The sequence below is a fragment of the Spermophilus citellus genome (genome assembly GCF_964194105.1).
Source record: "Spermophilus citellus genome assembly, chromosome: 12".
Lineage (NCBI taxonomy): Eukaryota > Metazoa > Chordata > Mammalia > Rodentia > Sciuridae > Spermophilus > Spermophilus citellus.
In genome coordinates this window covers 33,059,741-33,081,205 of record NC_138198.1, presented here as the reverse complement: position 1 = coordinate 33,081,205, position 21,465 = coordinate 33,059,741, and the positions used below count along the sequence as shown (strand labels likewise).

The 21,465-nt window shown below is 41.9% G+C and overlaps 1 protein-coding gene across 1 annotated transcript in view; it reads left to right on the top strand.

Annotated features, from left to right (window-relative positions):
- Positions 1 to 21,465, top strand: part of LOC308631786 (aminopeptidase O-like) — a 70,374-nt gene that overhangs the window by 31,966 nt on the left and 16,943 nt on the right. Inside the window, exons 2-3 of the mRNA XM_081263272.1 lie at positions 5,020 to 5,954; positions 15,215 to 15,381. Of these exons, the coding sequence (XP_081119398.1) occupies positions 5,158 to 5,954; positions 15,215 to 15,381 (964 nt within the window). The 5' untranslated portion in view covers positions 5,020 to 5,157. The remainder of the gene's footprint in view (positions 1 to 5,019; positions 5,955 to 15,214; positions 15,382 to 21,465) is intronic.

The window sequence follows — 21,465 nt, the reverse complement described above, 5'->3', positions numbered from 1 at the left end:
TAGAAATGACACAGCCAGACGTGTTACGTAAGAGATGTTAAGGTCACAGATGTCTTCAGATGTCAATTTCATGGGTATTTATTGAGAACCTACTGTGTACAGAGTACTCTGCTTAGCATGGTTGTGAACACAAAATTGAATTGGGGGGGGGCAAGGAGTTCCTGGATCGCTGAAGGGTGGGCAGCTCTGAATTGAGGCAGATGAGTTAAGGGCCAGGAGGATGACATGGGTTGCTTCGTAAGCTGGAAGCGAGGGAAATTGTTTCTTAGAATGATTGGGATGTTTTCACAGAGGCTGCTTCAGTTTGGGGGCTTGAAAGTGGCAGAGTAGTTTCTTTTCTGAGCCATAGCTCTGTTTATTATTTGATCCTCCCCCAACCCGTTAAGAAAAATGTTGCTGTACATTAATCCTTTCAAAGCATTTTAATGGTGTTGCTGAGACAATCACGTAAGCCTTTAAAAGACACACCACATAGCACACTTGTTTTAGAGGCTGCGGTGGTTAGCCACTGGAACACTAACCATTGGTTTTGATAAAGGGGGGAGGGATTTTATATGTTATAGCTTATGACAGAGAATGGAAAAATGCTTCAGTGAGACACGCCGGCATTTTAAATTGGAGCACAATAATAGCCAAAAGTGCTGAAGTCAACGGACTGCTTAGAAATATGGTTACCATTTGCTGAGAGAGGCCTTTCAAGGTGGCCACAGACATGTGTTTGCAACCACAGTCAGTTCAGTTTTGCCCTAAATGTGGGACTGTGACCCTGATTGACGCCAGTGAGAGCTATGTACTTCCAGAGATAGGGGATTTAGGTTTCCAGAAATCCAAGACAAGTAGGAAATAGGTGAATAAGCCACATAATATACAAACCATAATGTAGGTTGGAAACCAGGCAGCAGTGACTGCTCTTCAAGTCTTCTGGGGCTGGATTAAAAAAATCCTCCTTTTCCTCCCAAAGTTGAATTCTTCACGAGAAAAATTGATTACTAGTCTGCACAAATTGAAGAAAACAAAGAAGGTAGAGTGCGAACATGCAATGGTATCTTAGAGGTAACATCTGATTTATGACTTAGACGATATGAAGAGATAACCATGAAATCTAGAAGATGAAAATTCCAAGGAAGAGCATCAGCTAGAGGGAAAAGTTCTATTCCTCACAAACAGAAAGAGATGGGGTGACCTTGGGCACAGCGCTTTCCTTCTCTGGACTTCTTTGTTTTAAGTTGTAGAGGAGAGCTGCATGAGTGAGCCTGAAAATTTGTCCAGCTCCAAAGTTTAATGATATAAAGACTAGTTAAAATGGAAAGCAGAGGGATGGAAATGTAGTTCAGTGGTAGAACACTTGTCTAGCAAGTGTGTGATCCTGAGTTTGATCCTCACTGTCTCAAAATGTATAGATGAATAAATAAGCAAGCTACAGTGCCAAATGTAGCCTTTGTTTTTAAAGATGGTAACCCGAAGGCTGGGGGTGTAGTTCAATGGTAGAACTCTTCTTGCCTAGCAAGTAGGAGTTCAATCCCCAGCACCCCCCCCCCCAAAAAAAAAAAAGGTTGGTCTTTGAATAGAATGGAATGGTGGAGAGAGAAAAATGTTAGCAAGAGAAAAAAAAATCAAATAAAACAAGATTGTCAATTTATAAGTTTAGTAAGTGGAAGGTGATGGTGTTGGGGGAATGGTTCTTTCCTGTTTCGGTCATTTCCTTCAGTGTTGAGGGAGTTCAATTAGAGTGACACTTCTGGTTTTGTGTCTTTATCTCACAAGGTGGCTTAATTTAATAAACTTGGGCATGTTCTAATTATCTCCTCCCCTTTGATTTTTAGGTAGCAGTCCTTTCCACAGAGAGCTGTTCTCCTGTACAATTTCAGCCCTTAAGTCTTACTTGGGGCAGTGGAGGGGCGGTGATCTTTCCTCTCCTTGGAGCTCTGACCTGACCCAGATTGTCTGAAACCATCTGGGAACAGGGGATGCAGTTTCCTGGTATCTTTGGGTCTTGCAGGAAGCCATGTTCTCCAGTTTAGCCTTCATCAGTACTGATGGTGATCTTTTGGTCTCCCATCACTACTGATGCCATGTCTTTACTATATTTCTTGGTATGTTTGGAATTTGGTGGGAAGGAAGAGTGTTGTTTATTTGGCTCTCTCAAGACTCCAAAATTGGGTTCAGAGGGCAGGATTGGCTTGATGCAGAAGGGATGCTGTTCCCTCCAAATTAGGAGAAGGCAGTAGTTATGAACAACTGGAGATGCTTTGAGGTATGATGAAGTTTCAGAGATCATCTCAGTAAAGATCAAATAATCACTTGAGAACCAGTCAGCAAGCATGGAGCTGGAAAATGAGCAGAAGGAAAGACTCAGAATGGCCACAGTGAAGCACGTAGCCAAGAATCTGCTAAGAGGACCAAAGAATAGCCAGTCACGATAACAATGGCTGAATTGTTAAAAATATACTCCAGAGCTGGGCATGATGGTGTGTGCCTGCAGTCCTAGCTACTGCAGACACTGAGACAGGAGGATCACTGGAGCCCAGGAGTTTGGGGCCAGCCTGGGCAACTTAGCAAGACTCTTTCTCTCATAAATCAAAACAAAACAAAAACAAAAACCACACCACATGGCACACTTATTTTAGAGGCAGCAGTGGCTAGCCACTGGATAATGACAGGTTTTGGTCACAGTGGGTTTGATAACAGCCTGGAAAGGATAGGCTTTAAGACAGCATCATAGCATTGTTCTCTGCACCCAGGCACAAAAGCAGCAAACATTGTTCTGTAAAATATATTTTATTCTTAAAGTACATAAACTTTCAGAAATAAATGAAGGATCTATTAGGGTTAGACAATGAATATTTACATCTATATTGGTATCAGTGCTAACCTAGTTTTCTTCAAATGTGAAAAGTTTATTCAACCACTAAGGTTATGTGTGTGTATTTTCAGGCTTTTAAAAAAATATATGTTTAAAAAAAAAAACTAGTCAACAGCTGTATATTAGCAGTTCCAAACACCAGCAGGATGAAGTTTGAACATCATTGTTTCTCATTGCATGGATATAGTCAATGGCTTTATCAGAGGTTGTTATTAATTAATGGCAATTCAATCACTTTCATTCAGAAAACAATATACCCTAGCTTATCCCCTGTGCCTGTTGACCCTCTAGCACTAAGAGAAGTACCAGTTTTTTCCATAAATAAACTTCAAACTGTTCTTTCTTTGTGCGGGCGGGATCTGGGGGTTGCACTTAGGGGCACTAGACCACTGAGCCACATCCCCAGCTCAATTTTGTATTCTATTTAGAGACAAGGTCTCACTGAGTTGCTTAACGCCTTGCTGTTGCTGAGGGTGGCTTTGAACTTGCAATCCTCCTGCTTCAGCCTCTCAAGCCGCTGGGATTACAGACGTGGGCCACTGCACCTGGCTCAAACTGTTCTTCACTTCCCTGACTTCTCTGTACTCCTTTTGTGTTTAGCATCATTACTGCATGCAGTTTGGTAGAGGAGCCGGTGGGGTCAGTGAAGGATTCTGAGAGGCGGTTGCACTTGAACCAGGGTGTGGAAGGAGAACAGAATTTGGCAGATGGGATCCAGGAGCACTTCAGGTGCTTCTCAGTGCCAAGGTTTGGCAGGGCTGGAGTTCTTTAGGGATCAGAGTCTTAAGCAGGCCCTTTGGTTGGAGAACAGGGTGCAACGGGAGTGTCATCCCCATAACTGGAGAAGTAGCTTCAGTTAGATCATATCAGGCCACGGGAGGCTCCACTTTTTAAAGTTAAGTGAGATTTTAGTGAGGAAATGTCTTTGTGAGAGGTAAAACCTAATAATTCAATAGGGTTGTTTGCTGAAATGAGATTCTAGAAGGAAGGGAAATAAAAAGATTTAGTAGAGAGGCAGATAAAGTCAGAAGGGAAGTGAGGAGGAGTTAAAACAGAAGGGGGAGCACTGCAATTTGCTTGAAAGGTCAATGCAAGTAGTGTTGTTTTGTAGTTCACAGAAGAATGCCTCTTGATATTTAGAAATATAAAAATTGTTTTAAATATATCTACTCTGTCAGAGTTTTCTTTTCTCCTGCCATTTGATTTTCATTTTTGGTAAAAGAATAAAAAAAGAACAGCTTACGCTAAAAGAAATTAGGTACACATCAGGGACTGAATAATTTCAAATAATTTCTCTTTCAGCTGCATTGCTATTATATAATAAGAATACATTTTGATTCAGAACTTTTATGAAGAACTTGTACACTTTATTGCAACATCTGTTTCTGTGTTTTAATTTCTCTCCTTCCTTTTATAGGTATTTGCATACTATTTTTTTTCAAATGAGAAGACCTTTTGTTTGCCACAAAAAGGCTATTATCCAGAATGTTAATGGGTTTTCAGCTATTAAGATGTAATGATATACCTTGAGTATTTAACTATAAATTTGAAAAATCTCCATGAACAATCTCAAAGGAATACTTAGAATGCACTCCTGGTAAATTGGCTCATTTTCCCGTAATTTACTGGAAGTGCTGATATGAGAGCAGTCCTAATGTGAAAAGTACATTAATCCCTGGAGTTACATTGTATGTATTAAATTATTACTCTCAAAGAATAAAATGTATGAGTCCATTTAGCCCTCATTCACACTTGTTACTTAGAATCACAGTAGAGAAACAATCACTTATCTTTTGATGCACAAAATTAGAAATGATACATTTAATATCTTCTAAAACAAGAAGCACAGTGATGATCAGTTATGATTTTGCATAACAATTGCTCTTTTTCAAAACAAGGATTTTTTAGTGAGGAACACAATTCTTTCAGCTTTGTGGAGGCCCATTTCATTCCATTGGTAATTGAAATATTTTTAGAAATCCATAACGCAGCTTCTTTCATGTCAGTCAAAAAGCTTAGTGTGCCTTGTAGCCATGAGTACCTGCCACGCTGGGGGATTGTTAGGGATGGTAGTCAACTCGCATGAGAAGCGGTTTGCAGAAGCGTTTAGGATCTTATTTGGAATTTTACCTTATTGTCTTTTTCTTCTTTGCCAGGAGACTGAAAGTTGTGGAAGCATAACTTGTGGCATAGGTGTTTTTTGAGGAAGCAGCCATTTATGATTCTGGAAGATTAAGGCAAGAGAGGAAGCCCCATCTGAGATTTTAACAACCTTTCAAACAGCAGACTACACCATGGACACGAAGCTGGACCCTTCCAGAGATGATCTGCCTCTTATGGCCAACACCAGCCACATGCTTGTGAAGCACTATGTGCTGGATTTAGACGTGAACTTTGAAAGTCAGACCATTGAGGGCACCATAGTGCTTTTCTTTGAGGATGGAAACCAAGTCAAGAAACAAACTAGTTCCACCAAGGAAACCTGCCAATTGGAGTCAAATGAAGCCTGCACATTTAGGACACCTGAGCCCTGCCATATTCCTGCAACAAATGCAAGGACCGTCTCATCTAAATTGGGATATAATGATTTTGCAATCTGTGATAAAGGTGAAAAAGATACTTTTGATAAAGATGGTAACCATGACAACCAGGAACAGGCTTCTGGTATCTCTAGCTCAGAGTACTGCTTTGACACAAGGAACCATGGGAGAGAGGATTTTTTGCTGGTGTTGGACTGCTGCGATTTGTCTGTGTTAAAGGTTGAGGAGGTGGATGTTGCTGCTGTGCCAGGTATTGAAAAATTTACAAGGTCTTCCAAACTCTCGGTTATTTCTGAGGAGCTCAGGAATGAAGTTGCTGGTGAACTTGTGACTCTGCCTGCGGATCGTTGGAGGGAGCAGCTGGATTATTATGCTTGCTGTGGCCAGGCTCCTGGCTGTGGGGAACTGTTCTTTGACACTGATACTTGGAGCTTACAGATCAGGAAGCCAGGGGCTCTGACGGCTTCTGAGTTCCCTCATGCCATCAGGATATGGTACAAGACCAAACCCGAGGGACGGTCAGTTGCTTGGACCTCAGACCAGAGTGGCAGGTAGGTTATCTGAGCACTCCACAGTCACAGTAATCTCGCACACTTCAGGGGTGCTCTCAGACAAGGGACCAGTTCTGTGGAGATGCTCTCGCTTCTTCTGTGACATTACCCAGGTAGCCGAAAATCCTAGACACACAGAAAAGCAAGTAAATTCTCAGGTAAACTGAACTCTTAATAGGATTACCTCCTATAAGTCAGAATGAAAAGATTACTTTTTAAGCTCTGGCATTTTGGAGTAAGGCGATTGAAAGGCAAGCTTAATGATGAGACTCTGAGCCTACTTCCTGGTTGAGATCACTGTGACTCTCAGTGGAGTCGATGGGAATGAGTCTCCGAGCAAGTATTTTTTCAAAATTCCTTCACAGTGCCCCTAAGAGAATATAGATGGCTGTGAAATTGGGTTGGTGCAAAGCTGGGCAAAGTGCTGTCCAATAAACCAGCTCTGCTTTGTGACTTTCATACTGTACCTCTCCTTGGGCAGCCGTGCCTCCCTGGACTCTGTCAGTTGTCCTTTGATGTGAGCCCCCAAAGAACTTGAAAGATCTGTTTCTGAGGAGTGAAATAGTCTGTCCTGCTGAGGCAGGATTCGGCCCCTCTGGCGCCATTCCTGGTATTTGGCACGAGGAAGCTCCCTATTCTTTAGTGCAGGGAAAGGCTTGATGCGGCGGCTTCCTTTTCCAGGGGAGGCATTTAGGCAGCCATTTGTTCTTTTCTTATGGCTCTTTCTCCAATATCCTCTAAATTTTAGAATCAAGAATGTCTAAATCAAACTTAGATTCCTCATTATTTTACCTTTTTTTTTTTTTTTTTTTGCTAATGTACTGCCAATCATTGAAGAGCTCGGAGGAGGGATGCCGAGTTTGAGAGCCGCCTTTACAGTTTTGGGAGCAGGGCTCTCCTGCAATTGTTTACATCGCTCCTCAGCTTCCCTCCAGTCCTCTCATACTTCTTAGATTTTATTTTTTTTAAGTATTACTTTGACTTTGAGCTATAATTATCCCATTCTTTGCCTCTAATCTTACCTCCTGCTCTGGTTCCTAGCCCTCTGAGAATGAGTTCACTTCCTGTCTCGTTTCTAGTCTGAGACGGCCTTTGGGAAATTGCAGAGTTGAGACAAACTTACATCAGTACCAATCATAGTGATTGATTTATGGAATAAGTTATTGGATTTTCTTTGGAGACCAGGAGGGAAAGAAAAGAAGTAGGTGTTCAGATTTGTTTGAAATTATTAGAATTGTGATTTTCAGTAAGATTTAAGTACATACATCTTTGAATATTTAATTAGGAAATTGTAGTTTTTACACTCAGATATTTTTGAGAAAAACATTAGAGAAATCGCAACTGAGGGACTTTTGACTTGGTATCTGATCGTATTCTTCAACACTATCAAGAGCAGCTTGAACAAGCAAAGTCTAAGAACTTGTCAGTCGGGAGGAGCCTGAGGAGAAGTGATGATCACAAGTGCTCGAGTGTCCTGAGATGGCAAAGAGCAGACAGGGAAGACGGAGGAGGTCTGAGTGCAGCATGCACTCCAGTCACCAGTCATGTCCACTCTTGTGGCAACTAAGATACTAATGACAGGAGAAACTGGGTATTATCTTAAAAAACATCTAATGCTGTTCCAAAACAAAGTTTATTAAAAAAAAAAAACCCTCAGATTTAGAAAAGTCACCATCTTTCTCCCCAGAGACCCCCTTTATAAGATCTGTCCTCCCACTTTTATCATTAAGTGCAGTGTTCTCTGGAGAAGAATCAATATGTTTAAAATTATAAAAGAGCAGTTATCCTCTAAGTAATTATCAATAATTTTTCTTCCCCATTATTATTCTAGCTCTAAAATGAAGTACCTGGAAGTAGTGCACTCCGTCTGCCTGTCTTGGTCTAGCCACTTTGCAGTTGTGCCAACTCTTGAACCTCAAGGTCCCTTCTTGCCTCTGTCCTCAGATCCTGGACTGTAGGTGACATTTGAGTGACTGGCAGAGGAAACATGGATAACAATCTGCTACAACACACTTCTTGGAAAAGGTGTTTACTTTTATGTGCTCTGTGGACTTGTGTGTCCTTTAAAAATATTGTGAAGAAAGCAAGAACAGGGTCAGGAGTATGTAAAGATGTTCTTGCAGAGCTAGAAAGGAACAGGACTTAATATCTTTTTTATTCTAATTCCTAAATACACCCAAGAAAATATTTTTAAAATGGAAATTACTGAGTTCATGTGTTTTCTTCATTTTCGTTACATTTCTTACATTTTCCCCATTTCACTGAATAAAATGGTATTTGTTTTTAATTATTTTAAATTTAATATCTTTATTTTATTTATTTATTCTTATGTGGTGCTGAAGATCAAACCCAGTGCCTCACACATGCTAGGCAAGTGCTCTGCCACTGAGCTCAACTGCAGACCCTAAAATGGTATTTAAAACCAAAGCCTTCTTTCCATAACCCACTCCCTTTCCCCTTAGGATCTTGAGGGTGGTTGGGGAAGTGCCTCATAGTCTAGTAGGTCTGGGCTTAGCTGATGACATCAGTGAATGAGGGTCAAATAGAAGGAAATTGGACTCAATCTAGGAAATCTATAAGGAAAAGTACAATTATTTGAATTGCCTTGCAGGATAAGAAAACTAACTGGGGAAGCACATTATAAAGTAAAAGTAATATTAAAATTTAAACTTTTCTAAAGCACCGTGGTGTTCTTGATTTAGACTAGGCCAGCCAGGATGAAGTTGGCAAAATACGACTTTTTTCTTTGTTATATTTATTGCTTAGCCATTGGAACAAGGAAGCAGTACACTTTTGTAGTTTTTTTAGTTTGACATCAAAAACAGATGTTAAACATGCCCCTCCCCCACACACTGTGAATTAACTTCATTATTTTGTATCTCACTGTAAAGGAAAGTTTTAGAATTAAAAGAATGAGCAGAAGAGGCTTCCAAAGAGATTTCAGGTATAAAGGAAGTGTTTCTACAATTAGTGCCTTTTTTTTTTTCTTGCTTCAAGAAACCAATACAAAATTCATGAGAACTAAAGTGGAAATACAGGTTAATTCTGTGATATTATCATATAATTGCAAAGAAGGAGTTAGTAATTCCAAACTTGAAAATGTTTGAAAGGGCTCATGTTTTGTTTGGCCTCCTTCTCCCACGTCCTCTACGTATGGCTGCATAGCCCAGAATCCTAGGTCCTAAGGAGAAAAGATGGCAAGGGACTATCTTAGCTAAACAGAGTGCCCCAACATCAAACGGGCAGTTGAACAGCAGATGATGATAACAGGCAGCGGCATGCATGACCAGGACTGGAGGGCGCTGAAGAGACCTGGGAGGTGAGAGCATAGCTCAGGACTTGAGACATGTCACTTTTCATCTCAGAGCCTACTTTCCTCGAATGTAAAATGAGACGGTTCCAGGAAAGGATCTCCAAATGTTTTCTGCGTATATGATCCTATGAGAGCTACTGTAGATGCAAAGCTGGATCCCTGCTGATGAAGGGGCTTCCAGGTGACAAATACAGTCTTTGCCTTTATAGGCAGCTTGCCTGTCTTGTACCCTAAACACCTCCATAAAGAAGTGGTTGAATTCTGGCTTAGAGCCATTCCAGTCCTGTCCATATCAAAGTCGCGTCCTCTGTGGACCTGCTATAGAGTCAGTATGATGGGTGAATTCTGATTTTTGTGTTTGTGCCATGAAGTAGAAAGATAATAAGGAAAGGGTGTGGGTGTCGGGGGGGTGGAAAGAGAAAGTGTGTGTCATAGTTGACTTGTCCTATCCCAGTATTTTTGGCTTCTTAGTTTTTGTGGCATAAAAAAGCAAGAAGTTTTTACTTACCTTCAGTGGAGACTGTAACCTAGTTTGAATGAGAACATGGGGTTGAAAAAAAGATTGGGCACAAATAGAACAAATTGAAAAAGACTGGAGAAGGCCTGAGACTTCGTAATCCTGGGAAGCTTTTAAAAGATTCTGACTGATTTGCCCTGTATGTGGCTCCTGGCCAGGCCCCAGAGACCAGGACTCACTTTTGGAAGGATCCCATGAAGCCCCACAACACGCATGGACCCTGCAGGCTTATCACCCCCTACTGCTTCTCCCAGCAGCTTGTCCCCGGTACTTGAACTGTGATCACCAGCCTCTGAAAAAGGGGTGTCTCGATGGAAAGTAGTGGAACTTAGCAACTGTTTTGAACTTTTCTCCTGACTGCAAAAAGACAAATGCATATAGCTGTCAACTGAAAAGAAAGAAAATAATGTGCTTCGAATGAATCCCCTACAGGCTCCTTTCTAGCAGGGTCCTTAGGATCGCTTACCTTGGAGGCACTGTCAGTGTGGCTAGGTTTCCTTTGGCCACTAGGTGAACACAGGCATTTAACGAGAAGCTGAAGCAATTGTTATTGTACAGGTTCTTTCAGGTTAGAAGTTCTTTAATGGCAGCAAGCCATGGACCTGCCTCTCCAGCCATCTTACCATGTTTCCCTCTTCTTTATGATTTCCACTGTCCTTATTCCCAACTGCAGTGAACCTGGGCTGCCCAGGGGGTCTCCCTCATGGGTGGATTTCCCAGGGCATTTGAGATGAGCCCTGGTGAGAGAGCATTTTCCTTTGCGTGCTAGAAGGAGTTATTCGGTCTGGAAATAATGATGTTAGAAGCATCAGAGAATTCCAGGCTGGCACCTGCACATCTCTCCCACAAGCCTTTTAGCAACAGAGCCAAGGTGCAAGGCTGTGCATGTTGAATAAACACAGCTGCATTTATTTCAGTGATTACACATTCAGATACTGTGCAGCCTGTTTATAAATGCACATTGATTTTCCTCCCCTCTAGGTGAGGGGCCAGGGAAGCAGGGAATCAGCTTGCATATGCAGTGGGTCTCATTTGAATGTGTGCATGATGGAAGCCGTCTTTCCTCTGGAGTCACTACATAGGATGTATAATCGCGTGACTCTGTGAAGACCCCATGTTTACCTATCCTCTGTCTGCTGGCAGTTGCCCCAAATTCCGCCAGGATTTATCCACAGGATGAAGCTTTCATCTCTGTTAAAAGAGAGTTACCTAACTTTAAATTGTTTTCAGTATTTGCACTATGACCTGAGGCATGCAGAAGGATACCAGGCTGTAAAAGATCAAAGGCTTTTGGTTATAAAGAATCTAAGCCCTGGCACTTGGTTTGGGCATGTTGGGAAGGGAGGAGTGAGCCTGTAGCTGAGAAGGAGGGAAAGGCCTGGGAAGGAGGAGGCTGGGATCACAAAGAGACTGCCTTTTCAAGAAGCCAGTGCCTAGGGCCTCCCTCTATCTGTGAAAACATTCCAACAAAAAGCGATTGAGTCTTACTTTAGACATGGGTGTGTTTGTAGGTGTGGCTTTTAAGACTTGTGGCTGGATCTACAGTTTCAGAGCTGTAGCTCTGGATACCAAGTGGGAAGCCAGAAAGAAAACACTTTGACTTTTAACAGAAACGGACTCCAGCAGTGTGAAGGGTAGGATAGGAAAAGAGAATTGTGAGGATGTGGAGTTGTTGGAGGCAGTGCTTCCTTAGGGCCTGACCGGGTCACTAACGCCTTGATGGGAGAGTTTAGTTACCCAGGCAACAAAATGGCTGGAGGAGCCTTCACGAGAATGACAGAAGAAATCTGGACAAAATTCTAGAACAAAATGTTCTGAACTAGATTGCGAGAGGGGACATAATTCAAAATTGGGAAGGGAAGAACGTGGGCAGCATGTGAGTTTTCAGTCTACACTATGAAAGGATCCCCCATCCTTGCTGGCACATGACTTGGCACGGATAGTGCGCTGCATGAGTGTCATTCCTAGACTCTCTGGGTGAGGTCTGAGTGTAGACACTTGGTCCCATTTTGGACACCCCACTGTTTGGGATTAACAACACGTAGTCTCCATATCCATAAATTGACCTCTGCTGGGGGATGTGTAAAGCCCTTTGTAAACAGATTATAGAATGAGGTACCCTTTATCTTTTCCCTCCCTGCCCCTTCCTGAGTTCCCGTGTTTAGTAGCTTTACCATCCATCTCATCACTTGGGCCAGAAACCTCAGAACCTTCTGTGCTTATTATAACTGCATAATGAATTGTTCCAAAATTGATCAGCCTGAAACAGCCAACATTGCTGTCTCACCTAGTGTCTGAGGAGCCTAGTGTCTGTCCTGGAGCAGGCTAACTGGTGCTTCTAGCTCAAGCCCTCCTACAAGGCTGCAGAGAGCGGTCAGATGGGCCTGCAGGCATCTCAAGGCCTGAGCAAGATGGGAAATTCTCTTCCACGTTCAGTCACATGGTCGTTGCAGGCTCAGTTTCTGATTGTTGACCAGAGGTCTCCATTCCTCTCACCATGTGGGCCCCTCCCCTTGGCTGCCTGAGTGTCCTCAGGACTTGGCAACCAGATTCCCACAGGGCAAATGGTGAGAGGGAGAGAGAGAAAAGAGAACCCCAAAGACATAAGCCACTTATCTCAGCAATAAGATGAGATGGCCATCACTTCTGCCATATCCTATTGGTCTCAGAGCTACCAAATCCTTCCCTTCCTTCTGTGCAGTAGTCCTCAGATGTGACTCATCTCAGATCTGATGGCTTCTTCATGGAAGAGATGTGGAGGCTGCTGGAGCCTGGGGCACAGGTGGAGTGTAGGGTGTGCCCTGGCCTGGCCTGCCAGCCTCCTAGGGAGGAAAAGAACAATGTGTTGGCAGGCCAGTCTCGGGGAGGGTTTGTTCCCAGTGCAGGGCAGAGAGTCACCCAGGTACGGAGAGCCCAGATGCTTTCAGACTGGACCTACTAAGCACCTTGGGACTTCAGCCTACCAGGTGGTGGGGTCAGGCCTCTTCGTGCATGAGGCTGAGATGGTCTTAGTAGAGCCCTAGGCAAGGGTGCTTCACTTCTCTGTGACTGCACAGGACTCACTCCACAAGGGTACCGAGACTGGAAGGGGCTTCCTAGAACTCTTGAACCAGAAATGTAGGAGTCCATTCTGTTTCTGAGAGAAAGAAGGCCCTGTTTCTCAGTGTCTGCTGCTGTCAGAGGACACAGGAGTTGTACAGCCACTTGGCCATGAAAATACGTCCCCTGTTCACTGCTCATTCTTCTCCTTCTGGGGACCCTTCTCTAGTGGGCTTTTGGGGAAAAAGAAATTCTCCAAATGAGGTATGCCTGGATACCACCTACCTGAGCTGCTCTGGGATCCCTCCTCCTATTACTGCCCCACTTGGGAGGAGGTGAGAACTAACAGCTTCTCTTATTAGGATCTTAAACAGCCTGAGGCTGGACAGTTAACTAAGTTAAGCCAATTAACCAAGGACCCAAGGGGACAAGAGTGGGAACTCAGAACTCGCTGAAATTGATGGGAGAATCTGGGGCCTTAAATGAAAATTTGCTCCTTATTCTTGGAACAATAAACTTGAGATCAAGAATTATATACTTACTAGCCAGAATAGATGATCAAGGTCACCTGCCTGCCCTCCCCTTCCTCATTTTACCCATGACAGAAAGGTGAAGGGACCTGCCTGCAGTCTCGTAGTACATTGGCCAGCTAACCTGGATGGACGTTTTCTGACTGCCTTTGGAACTGCGTGTCTGGTGTGCACACCTGTGGGTAAGCGCACGCATACTGTATCTCCTGCTCACTCTTGAGACCACTTTCTGCTCTCAGTGGGATCGTCCCTGGATGAAGGGACTTTATTTCCCAGACTCTTCTCTTCTGGCTTCCTGCAAGGTTTGGCCAATGAGGAGCACTGGTAGAAGATTTAAAAGCTGGAGTTGGCAAGTAACTAGCCATCTCTTCCTTTCTCCCTGCTTCCGGGTGACCATGTCTCCTCTGTGGTCCTGGCTCCCACTGGACAGTCTTCTGTAACTTTGGCTTCTGCCAGGTGCCCCTGTTGCTGTGGCCTGGTGACATAGCTGCCCCACGCAGAGGAAGAGTCACTGCTGCTCACCGCTGGAGCTGGTCTCAGGCTTGCTTTGCTGTGCCTGGTGGCTTCTCAGGCCTGGTGTCATTTGTGGGTCCAATTTCTTATATTGTTATCTCTCTTTAGGAGGATCCAGCAGGGTTCTCTTGTCCTTACTGGATCCTGACCCACAGAGTAGGGCCATCATTCCGTGTGTTCCTGTGCATTGTAGGAACGGGCAAGTGTCCAATGATAATGTTGTTAATGGAAAGAAAACCAGTTTATCAAAAAGAAGTTGTGCTCTTTCCTCTCTGTTCACTCACACCATAAATTAAACTAATTGAAACAGCATCATATTTGTCATAAATTCTGAAAAACAAAAAGTGGTAATATTTTCCTAAGGTGGTTTTCCCAAGGAGTCAATCTGGTACTTTCTGCTCTGCCATTTAAAAAAAAATGAGTTCCTTTGATGCTGTAGGTCCTTTCCACCGCTCAGCCATGGAAGGGCCCTTCTCGGTTTGGGCGGGTTTCTGTTTTTTTGGTTGTAGCAGAGTCTTGCCTTCATCCGTGGGTTTCATACGCTTGCTGGTAACAGCTCTGTACGCTTGGCCTTCCCATCACAAGCCTGGTTATGGGGACCCACAGTCCTGTTTACATGCCAGACCCTGTTCTTGGCCTTCCCACAAGGATTCCCACAAGGCTTCCATTGGAGAAGGTGGTTTCTAAGGTTGGGTTATCTGCCCGCTAGCACTGGATTTGAGACCACCAGCTTGTTTTTCCAAGCATTAATATCTCAGTGATCTCCAAACGTATTTTCTTTTCCAGAACACTTTCCAAAAAAGTGTGTAAGGGGCTGGGGATGTGGCTCAAGCGGTAGTGCGCTCGCCTGGCATGCGTGCGGCCCGGGTTCGATCCTCAGCACCACATACCAACTAAGATGTTGTGTCCGCCGAGAACTAAAAAATAAATATTAAAAAAAAATTCTCTCTCTCTCTCTCCTCTCTCACTCTCTCTTAAAAAAAAAAAAAGTGTGTAAGAATGTTGGTAAAACTTTTTTCTTTTGAAGGCATAAGAGCCTAAGGGGAGGGGCAAGGGTATATGTACTTGGCAGACTTGTATCTAAAACTGTTTCCAAAAAATATTTTTCTCCTTAAAAAAATCCTCTTTACATATTTAAGTAATTCATTTGGGAGAAATAACCACTCAGCTATTCACATGGCCAGCCCCTTGGCAGCTTCAGTTCAGTGTGCTTTGAAACCAGTCAGCTACAAAGCCTCAAATGTTTTCACTTTGAAAGCTCAACTTAACCTTCACTACCATGGTAGTGAGAAAAATGACAACTCATTTTGAAGATTCTCTCCTTTGTGTCTTTGTCTTTATTCTGCAGGCCACGTGTTTATACTGTGGGATCTCCCATAAACAACAGGGCCCTTTTTCCGTGCCAGGAGCCACCTGTTGCCATGTCAACATGGCAGGCTACGGTTCGAGCAGCTGCATCTTTTGTTGTTTTAATGAGTGGGGAAAATTCTGCCAAGCCAGCACAGCTTCGGGAAGGTACTGTACATGTGTTCTTTGCTTATTTATGTATTGCACACATGCTGGACCCAGGAACCCAATAAGCAGTGTTTTTCTAAACTTTAAAGAGCTGCTTTATTAGTTGAGTTGGAAATGAGCATACTATAAAACATCCTGCCAGAGAAAACAAGCAGGGGCTGGGGAGGGGTGCTTGAGAGTCTGGGCTTGGGATTTGGGGCTCTTTATGCCAGAGTTATCAATTCAGGGATTATTTCAGCAGTTGCTTTCACCTAGTGGCTTGTGGGCCATAAGTGGGTGGTCTTGGGCAGACTCTGGGCAGGCAAGTGTGTCATGGCAACACCATTACGGTTGAGTTCTCTGTGGTTTGGACCTGGTGTCTGTACCTGGTTTTTCATAGGTCAAGAGATAGTGCTACTATTGGCTGGCCCGCCGGGGTAGTCCTGGTAGAGGTCCATTCTATACAGCTCTCCTTCGTGAAGTTCTGAACCAAAGGTGTATTACAAAGCTGGAAGGCAAGGGCTAATGCATTCTTCAGGTTTTTATCTGTGAATTACTTGCTTTTCCAGAACTAATCTGTTAGTTCAAACCCTGAGCATATTGATGCAAGGTAGTTGTATTATTTATTTAAAATATGGCATCTCTTCTCACATACTTATTATAGAAACTTTTAAAATACTCAAAAAAGTAAGAAAAATAAAGTTAAATAATTTTAGAGAAAAATGATTGCTAAAGTTTGGTTGCATTTTCCTTCAGATTTAAAATCTATGTGGATTGTAAGAATAATTCAAAATTGTTGTTATAGCATATAGCAGTGTTTATTCTGCTTCCTTTATTCACAGTGATTGTTGAATATTTTTCAGGTTATTGAGTGTTTTTAAATATAATTTGATGTTGGCATTAAATTTTGTTGTGTGAATTCACACAACAAAATTTCACGCCAACATCAAATTATATCAGAATTTATTTAACACTCCCATGTCAGATATTTTGATTGTTTCCACATTTTCTCTCCTATCACAAAGTTCCTGAGGAGACATTTTATATGACGTGGAAGTTGCCGAGCCTGAGGTGTGAGCGTGTGTAAAGCTGTGGTGCATCCCGTGTTGCTCTCCAGGGGCTGTGCCAGCTTACATACCCCTCAGCCATTGTGAGGTCATGGCTTTCTTGAATTTTGCTCATCAGATGTGCCAGGGGGAGTGGCTCTTGAATTTGGGTCACTTTGGTTGTGATTTTCACATGTTCCTATCTGTTTTTTAACCATTTTCATTCCTATCTGTCTGTTCATTTCCTTTGTCCACTTTTATACTGAGGACGTGAGATTTTCAATAAGTATGTCGTGTTTTAAAATTTGATTAGCTCTTGGCCTGGGGTTGTGGCTCAGCGGTAGAGCAGTTGCATAGCACGTGTGAGGAGGCCCTGGGCTCGACCCTCAGCGTCACATAAAAATAAATAAATAAAATAAAGGTATTGTGTCCAACTGCAACTAAAAAAATAAATATTAAAAAAATTGATTAGCTCTTTAAAAAATTAAGGATATTATACCTTTAATTTTACACGAGGTTTCTTACTACAAGTTATTTTAATGTTTGTGAAATCAAATTTATCAGATTTCTTTGGAAAGTCTTTCTTTGTACTCAGATTTACCTGTTTTGTTTATAGCTTAATTTTTATAATTTACTTTTTATTCTATGTATATTGTTTTCAACAGAATTGTGAAATGAGGACTAAGTAATTATCTTTTTCCAACTAGAAAACCAGTTGCTCCAAGAGCACTTACTGTATCTTTTCTGATTTGTGATGCCTTTTAAAAAAATTTTTTAGTTGTAATTGAACACAATACCTTTATTTTATTTATTTTTATGTCATGTTGAGGATCGAACTCAGGGCCTCACACATGGTAGGTAAGCGCTCTACCATTTAGCCACAACCGCAGCCCCTGTGATGTCTTTTTTATCATAAGCTAGATTTACAAATATGTACTGAAGTCTTCAGTGAATATTTACTTGATTCTTAAAGTAAAGGCAAAACAAAGTAAATAATACATTTAAAATTTTTGTTAAAGTAGATAATATTTACAAATGAAAAGTAGACAACATATTTCAATAAAGTCTCCTTCCTCTTCTTCTTTCCTAGCTGCCCAGTAACCCTTTCCCAGGGCAACCCAGGTTACTAATTTTGCTTGTGTAATGTTCTTTCTCTTTTGTTGCATAAATAGTGGCATGCTATATACGTGAATAGCACTTCTCCCTTTAGAAGAAATTGATCTCATAGATATTTCATGTCAAATCAGAAAGAGCTTTTTTTAATCATTATTATTTTTAAGACTACAGATGTTTCATTAATGGATGCTTCATAGCTTAATCAACTAGAGGCTCTGGACTCCACTCTGTGTCAGATAAGGAGTTTGGTGGGTATTCACTTCTAGTGCTTTTCTTCCCCTGTGGCCCCCGTGTTGGTCTCAGGTCTGTGTTCTGTTTTCTGTATTACAGCCTCTTTTCTAGCAATAACTTTCTTCATTCTTGAGCTCTTAAGTTTGATTTGTCTTTTGGCTGGGAAAAGGCTTTAATTTTTTTTTTCCTGTGAAGGTGGGTGTGCAACCTATTTTCTGAGGCCCCTTTCCTATTTAAGTTGACTTTTAATCGTATTTATTTATGAACAGTTCTTGGCTGGATATAGACTTCTTGAGTCAATTTTTTCCCCTTCTTAAATGACTATAAATATTATTACAATCGCCTCTTATTTAGTATTTCTGGAGAGAAATCTGGCAACACATTTTTTTATTCTTTGAAAGTAGTCTGGTTTTGCTGCCTAGATGCTCAGAAAAAAAAAAAAATTAAAAATTTTTGTAATTAAAAACTTCAGAACAAATCTAGATGTGCTGCCTTTCTTTTGAATCAACTTAACTAAAGTTTAATTTACATATAATCAATGCATACATTTAAAATGTATCACTCAGTGAGATTTGACAGATGTCTACACCTTTGTGATTAATCAGCACCTCTGTGATGACCTGGAGCATTCCCATCACCCCAGCAATTCCCTGTGGCCTGTACTCAGTCCTCCCTGCCTGACTCTGTTCAACCACTGAGCTACTTTACATCTCTATAGAGGGGTTTTAGCTTTTCCAAAAAATCCCTCTCAGTGCATTTGTTCAGTCTGAGTTCTGACATCTGACTGCTTTCACTCTGTGTGGTGTTTGTGAATTTCATCCATATCGATGCAGGTGTCAGTAAGTTATTCTGTTTTAATTGATGAATTAGCCATCCATTGTGTGAATAAATCCCAATTTATCCACTTGTCTGTTGGTGGGCATGTGGATTCTTTTGGTCATTTTGAAAAATACGCTGTGACGTTCATGTATAAGACTTTTGTGGACATGGTTTTCACTTCTCTTGAGCAAGTACCTAAGAGTGGATTTGCTAGATCATATTAAAAGTATATGTGTAAGTTTCTAAACTTATGATTTGGCACCTGCCAAACTAGGTCCAAAGTGGTTGTGTCCTTTTATATTCCCACCAGCAATGTGTGAGAGTTCTGGTTGCTACTCATCACCCTAAGCACCTGGCAGTGTCAATCCATGGATTGTTAGCCTTCTGACTGAGTGTGAATACCATCTCATTGTGCTTTTAGTTTGCATTTCATTTATTAGATGTACTTATGTTCTTCTTTGAAAAGCATCTCTTCCAAGCATTAAGAATACTTTTCTATAATACTCTAGACGTAAATCTTTTGCCGGATATATGTATTACAAAAATATACTCCCAGTCGGTGTGGCTTACCTTTTCATTTATTATTTACACTCTATTCCACTGTTTTTCTGTAGTGACATATTTGTTCTTTATTAACTCCACTCTATATGTAAATTATGTCATTGTAACATATCAATCCTTCTTTAAAAAAAACTTCATTTTTTTTTTTTTTTTATGTCAGTCTGGTACCACTTACACCTCAGCCTATCTTCTTCTCATGGCTTTTTACTTTATTTTGTAGAAGTTATATCTTCTTGTCTCATAATGACAAGACCAGTTTCCTAAACTGGTTTTGGTTTCTGTAGCAGATTGATTCCCCAGACCTGTTCTTGCTGAGTCCTAAGGATGATGTCTTTTTTCACTTTGATTCTGCCAGTTTGGTTTGATTTTCTTCCACAGCCTTCATGGCTTTCCTCTCTCCTGTGACCCAACAGATGGGATAAAGTATGTCACTTTCCTGTGGTACCTTCATTGTCCCCTGTGTTTGCTGAACTCCTTCTCAGTCCAGTATACAGAGCCAACCTGATAAGCCTCACTCCTCTGTCCAGGCTTTGTTGTCTTGTTGGCCGTTTCTGGTCAAGTTCTGCTAGACATGCCTGGCCCTTTCTTTGCCCTCTCTGTTTGGTTCCCTGCCATGCTAAAACAAGAGAGTGTGTTTTGAAACACTGCTGTGTTGAGCAGGCACTGATACCAGAGTCTTCCAGCCCACTGAGTTTTCCTTGTGGTTACTGCACTTCCCAGGATGCCATGTGGTCATCCCCTGTGGTATCTCCCCACTGCCCATGGACTTTATTATTCATGGTTTGGCCCTGTGGTTCAGATGGAAGGCTTTGTATTTGGCCTTGCTTCACAAATTTAAGCATTATTTTTCTTTTTAGATAGAAAAAAAATAATCTCATGATTTACCAAGGTTGATGTAAATTATTGATATCAGAATGATATTTTCAAAACTAACAACCTAACACTAAATATAAACTCTGTATGCTTGGAATTCTTGCACATCTGTGAAGCCAAAATAAAATTATAAAACAGATCAAACTCCTAAATCTTAACATTTAGATTAACAATTTAAAATTGGTATAAAGATTAATATTTTGCTGGCATAAAATTGCCTTTTACAATACAAATGTGGAACTGAGGGCTCCCTGTATTTTTTGTTTGTTTGTTTGTTTTTGTGATGATCCACCTTTCCATCACTTTAGCTTACACACATGTGGTGACATCATCTGGCCTTTACTTGGGCAAAAGCATCAGCCTTATGTTCTTCTCGGATTATCTCTCAGTAGTGGTGGTCGTCCCCACATGCCTGTTCAGTCGCACAAGCTAAGGCAGACATGAACTCTGAAGTCATCTGGCAACACTCACCCATACCTGCATGCTTTCAGGGGCCAGCAACCCTCAGGTCCTTGGCCAGACCCAGCCCACAGCCTGTCCTTGTAAATAGGTTATTGGATCCGTGGCCATTGTCTAGGGCTTCTTATGTGCTACCACAGCACAGTTGACTATTTGTAAGAAAGACCCACAAAACCTACAATGTTTCCTTCCTGGTCCTTTACAGAAAAAAGTTTTCTGACCTCTGACTTCTACCATATCTGTCTGTTGTCGATCTATCTATTTGAAGATTATCATAGAAAAATTAAAATAAGAATTAACTTTAAAATTTTCATGGAAAACTTTGATACTTCCAGGAATATGTCTGTGGACATTTTTTCCCCCAACATTACCAGTTGAGAGCAGAGTTATAATAAAGTAGATGTTCACTGGGATTTGCTTGTTCTCACACTACTTACACCTCGTGTGATATCACACTATAAATTTTACCAGTTCACACTGAGGAAGGCCTGAGCGAGACAGGGAGAAAGACGTCTACAGGCAGCACTGCAGTGTCTCCTGCAGCCGCACCTGGGGGTGAGCAGAGGGCAGCCAGAGTGCTAATAAAGCTCTTTGCCAGAACCAAAAACAGCTGTTCTGAGGATGGAATAATGTCTACAAATGTATCACACCCCCTGGAGAAAAAAGGTAAGCGGATATAACGTGATATTATTTCCTCTCCGAGTCGTGTTTTCTAGATTGGCAGATTGGTCTCATAGGACCTCCACTCTGTTGTGCACCATGCCCTTGAAAACCACGAGCTGCCCTGAAAACATGAGTGGCCAAACGTGGCCCAGCAAGTCTCCATTTCCATCACATTGACACATCAGCAGCCTGATTAGCACATTCATCGGGCGCCAGCTGATTTCCCGGAAGGAGGAAAAGTACCTGGGAGCAGATAACAGCAGCAGAGATGACAGCAGCCCTTGGGCAGGGACCTCAGAGTTTTTGCTCCATGAGGGAAATCAATCCTCCTAACTCT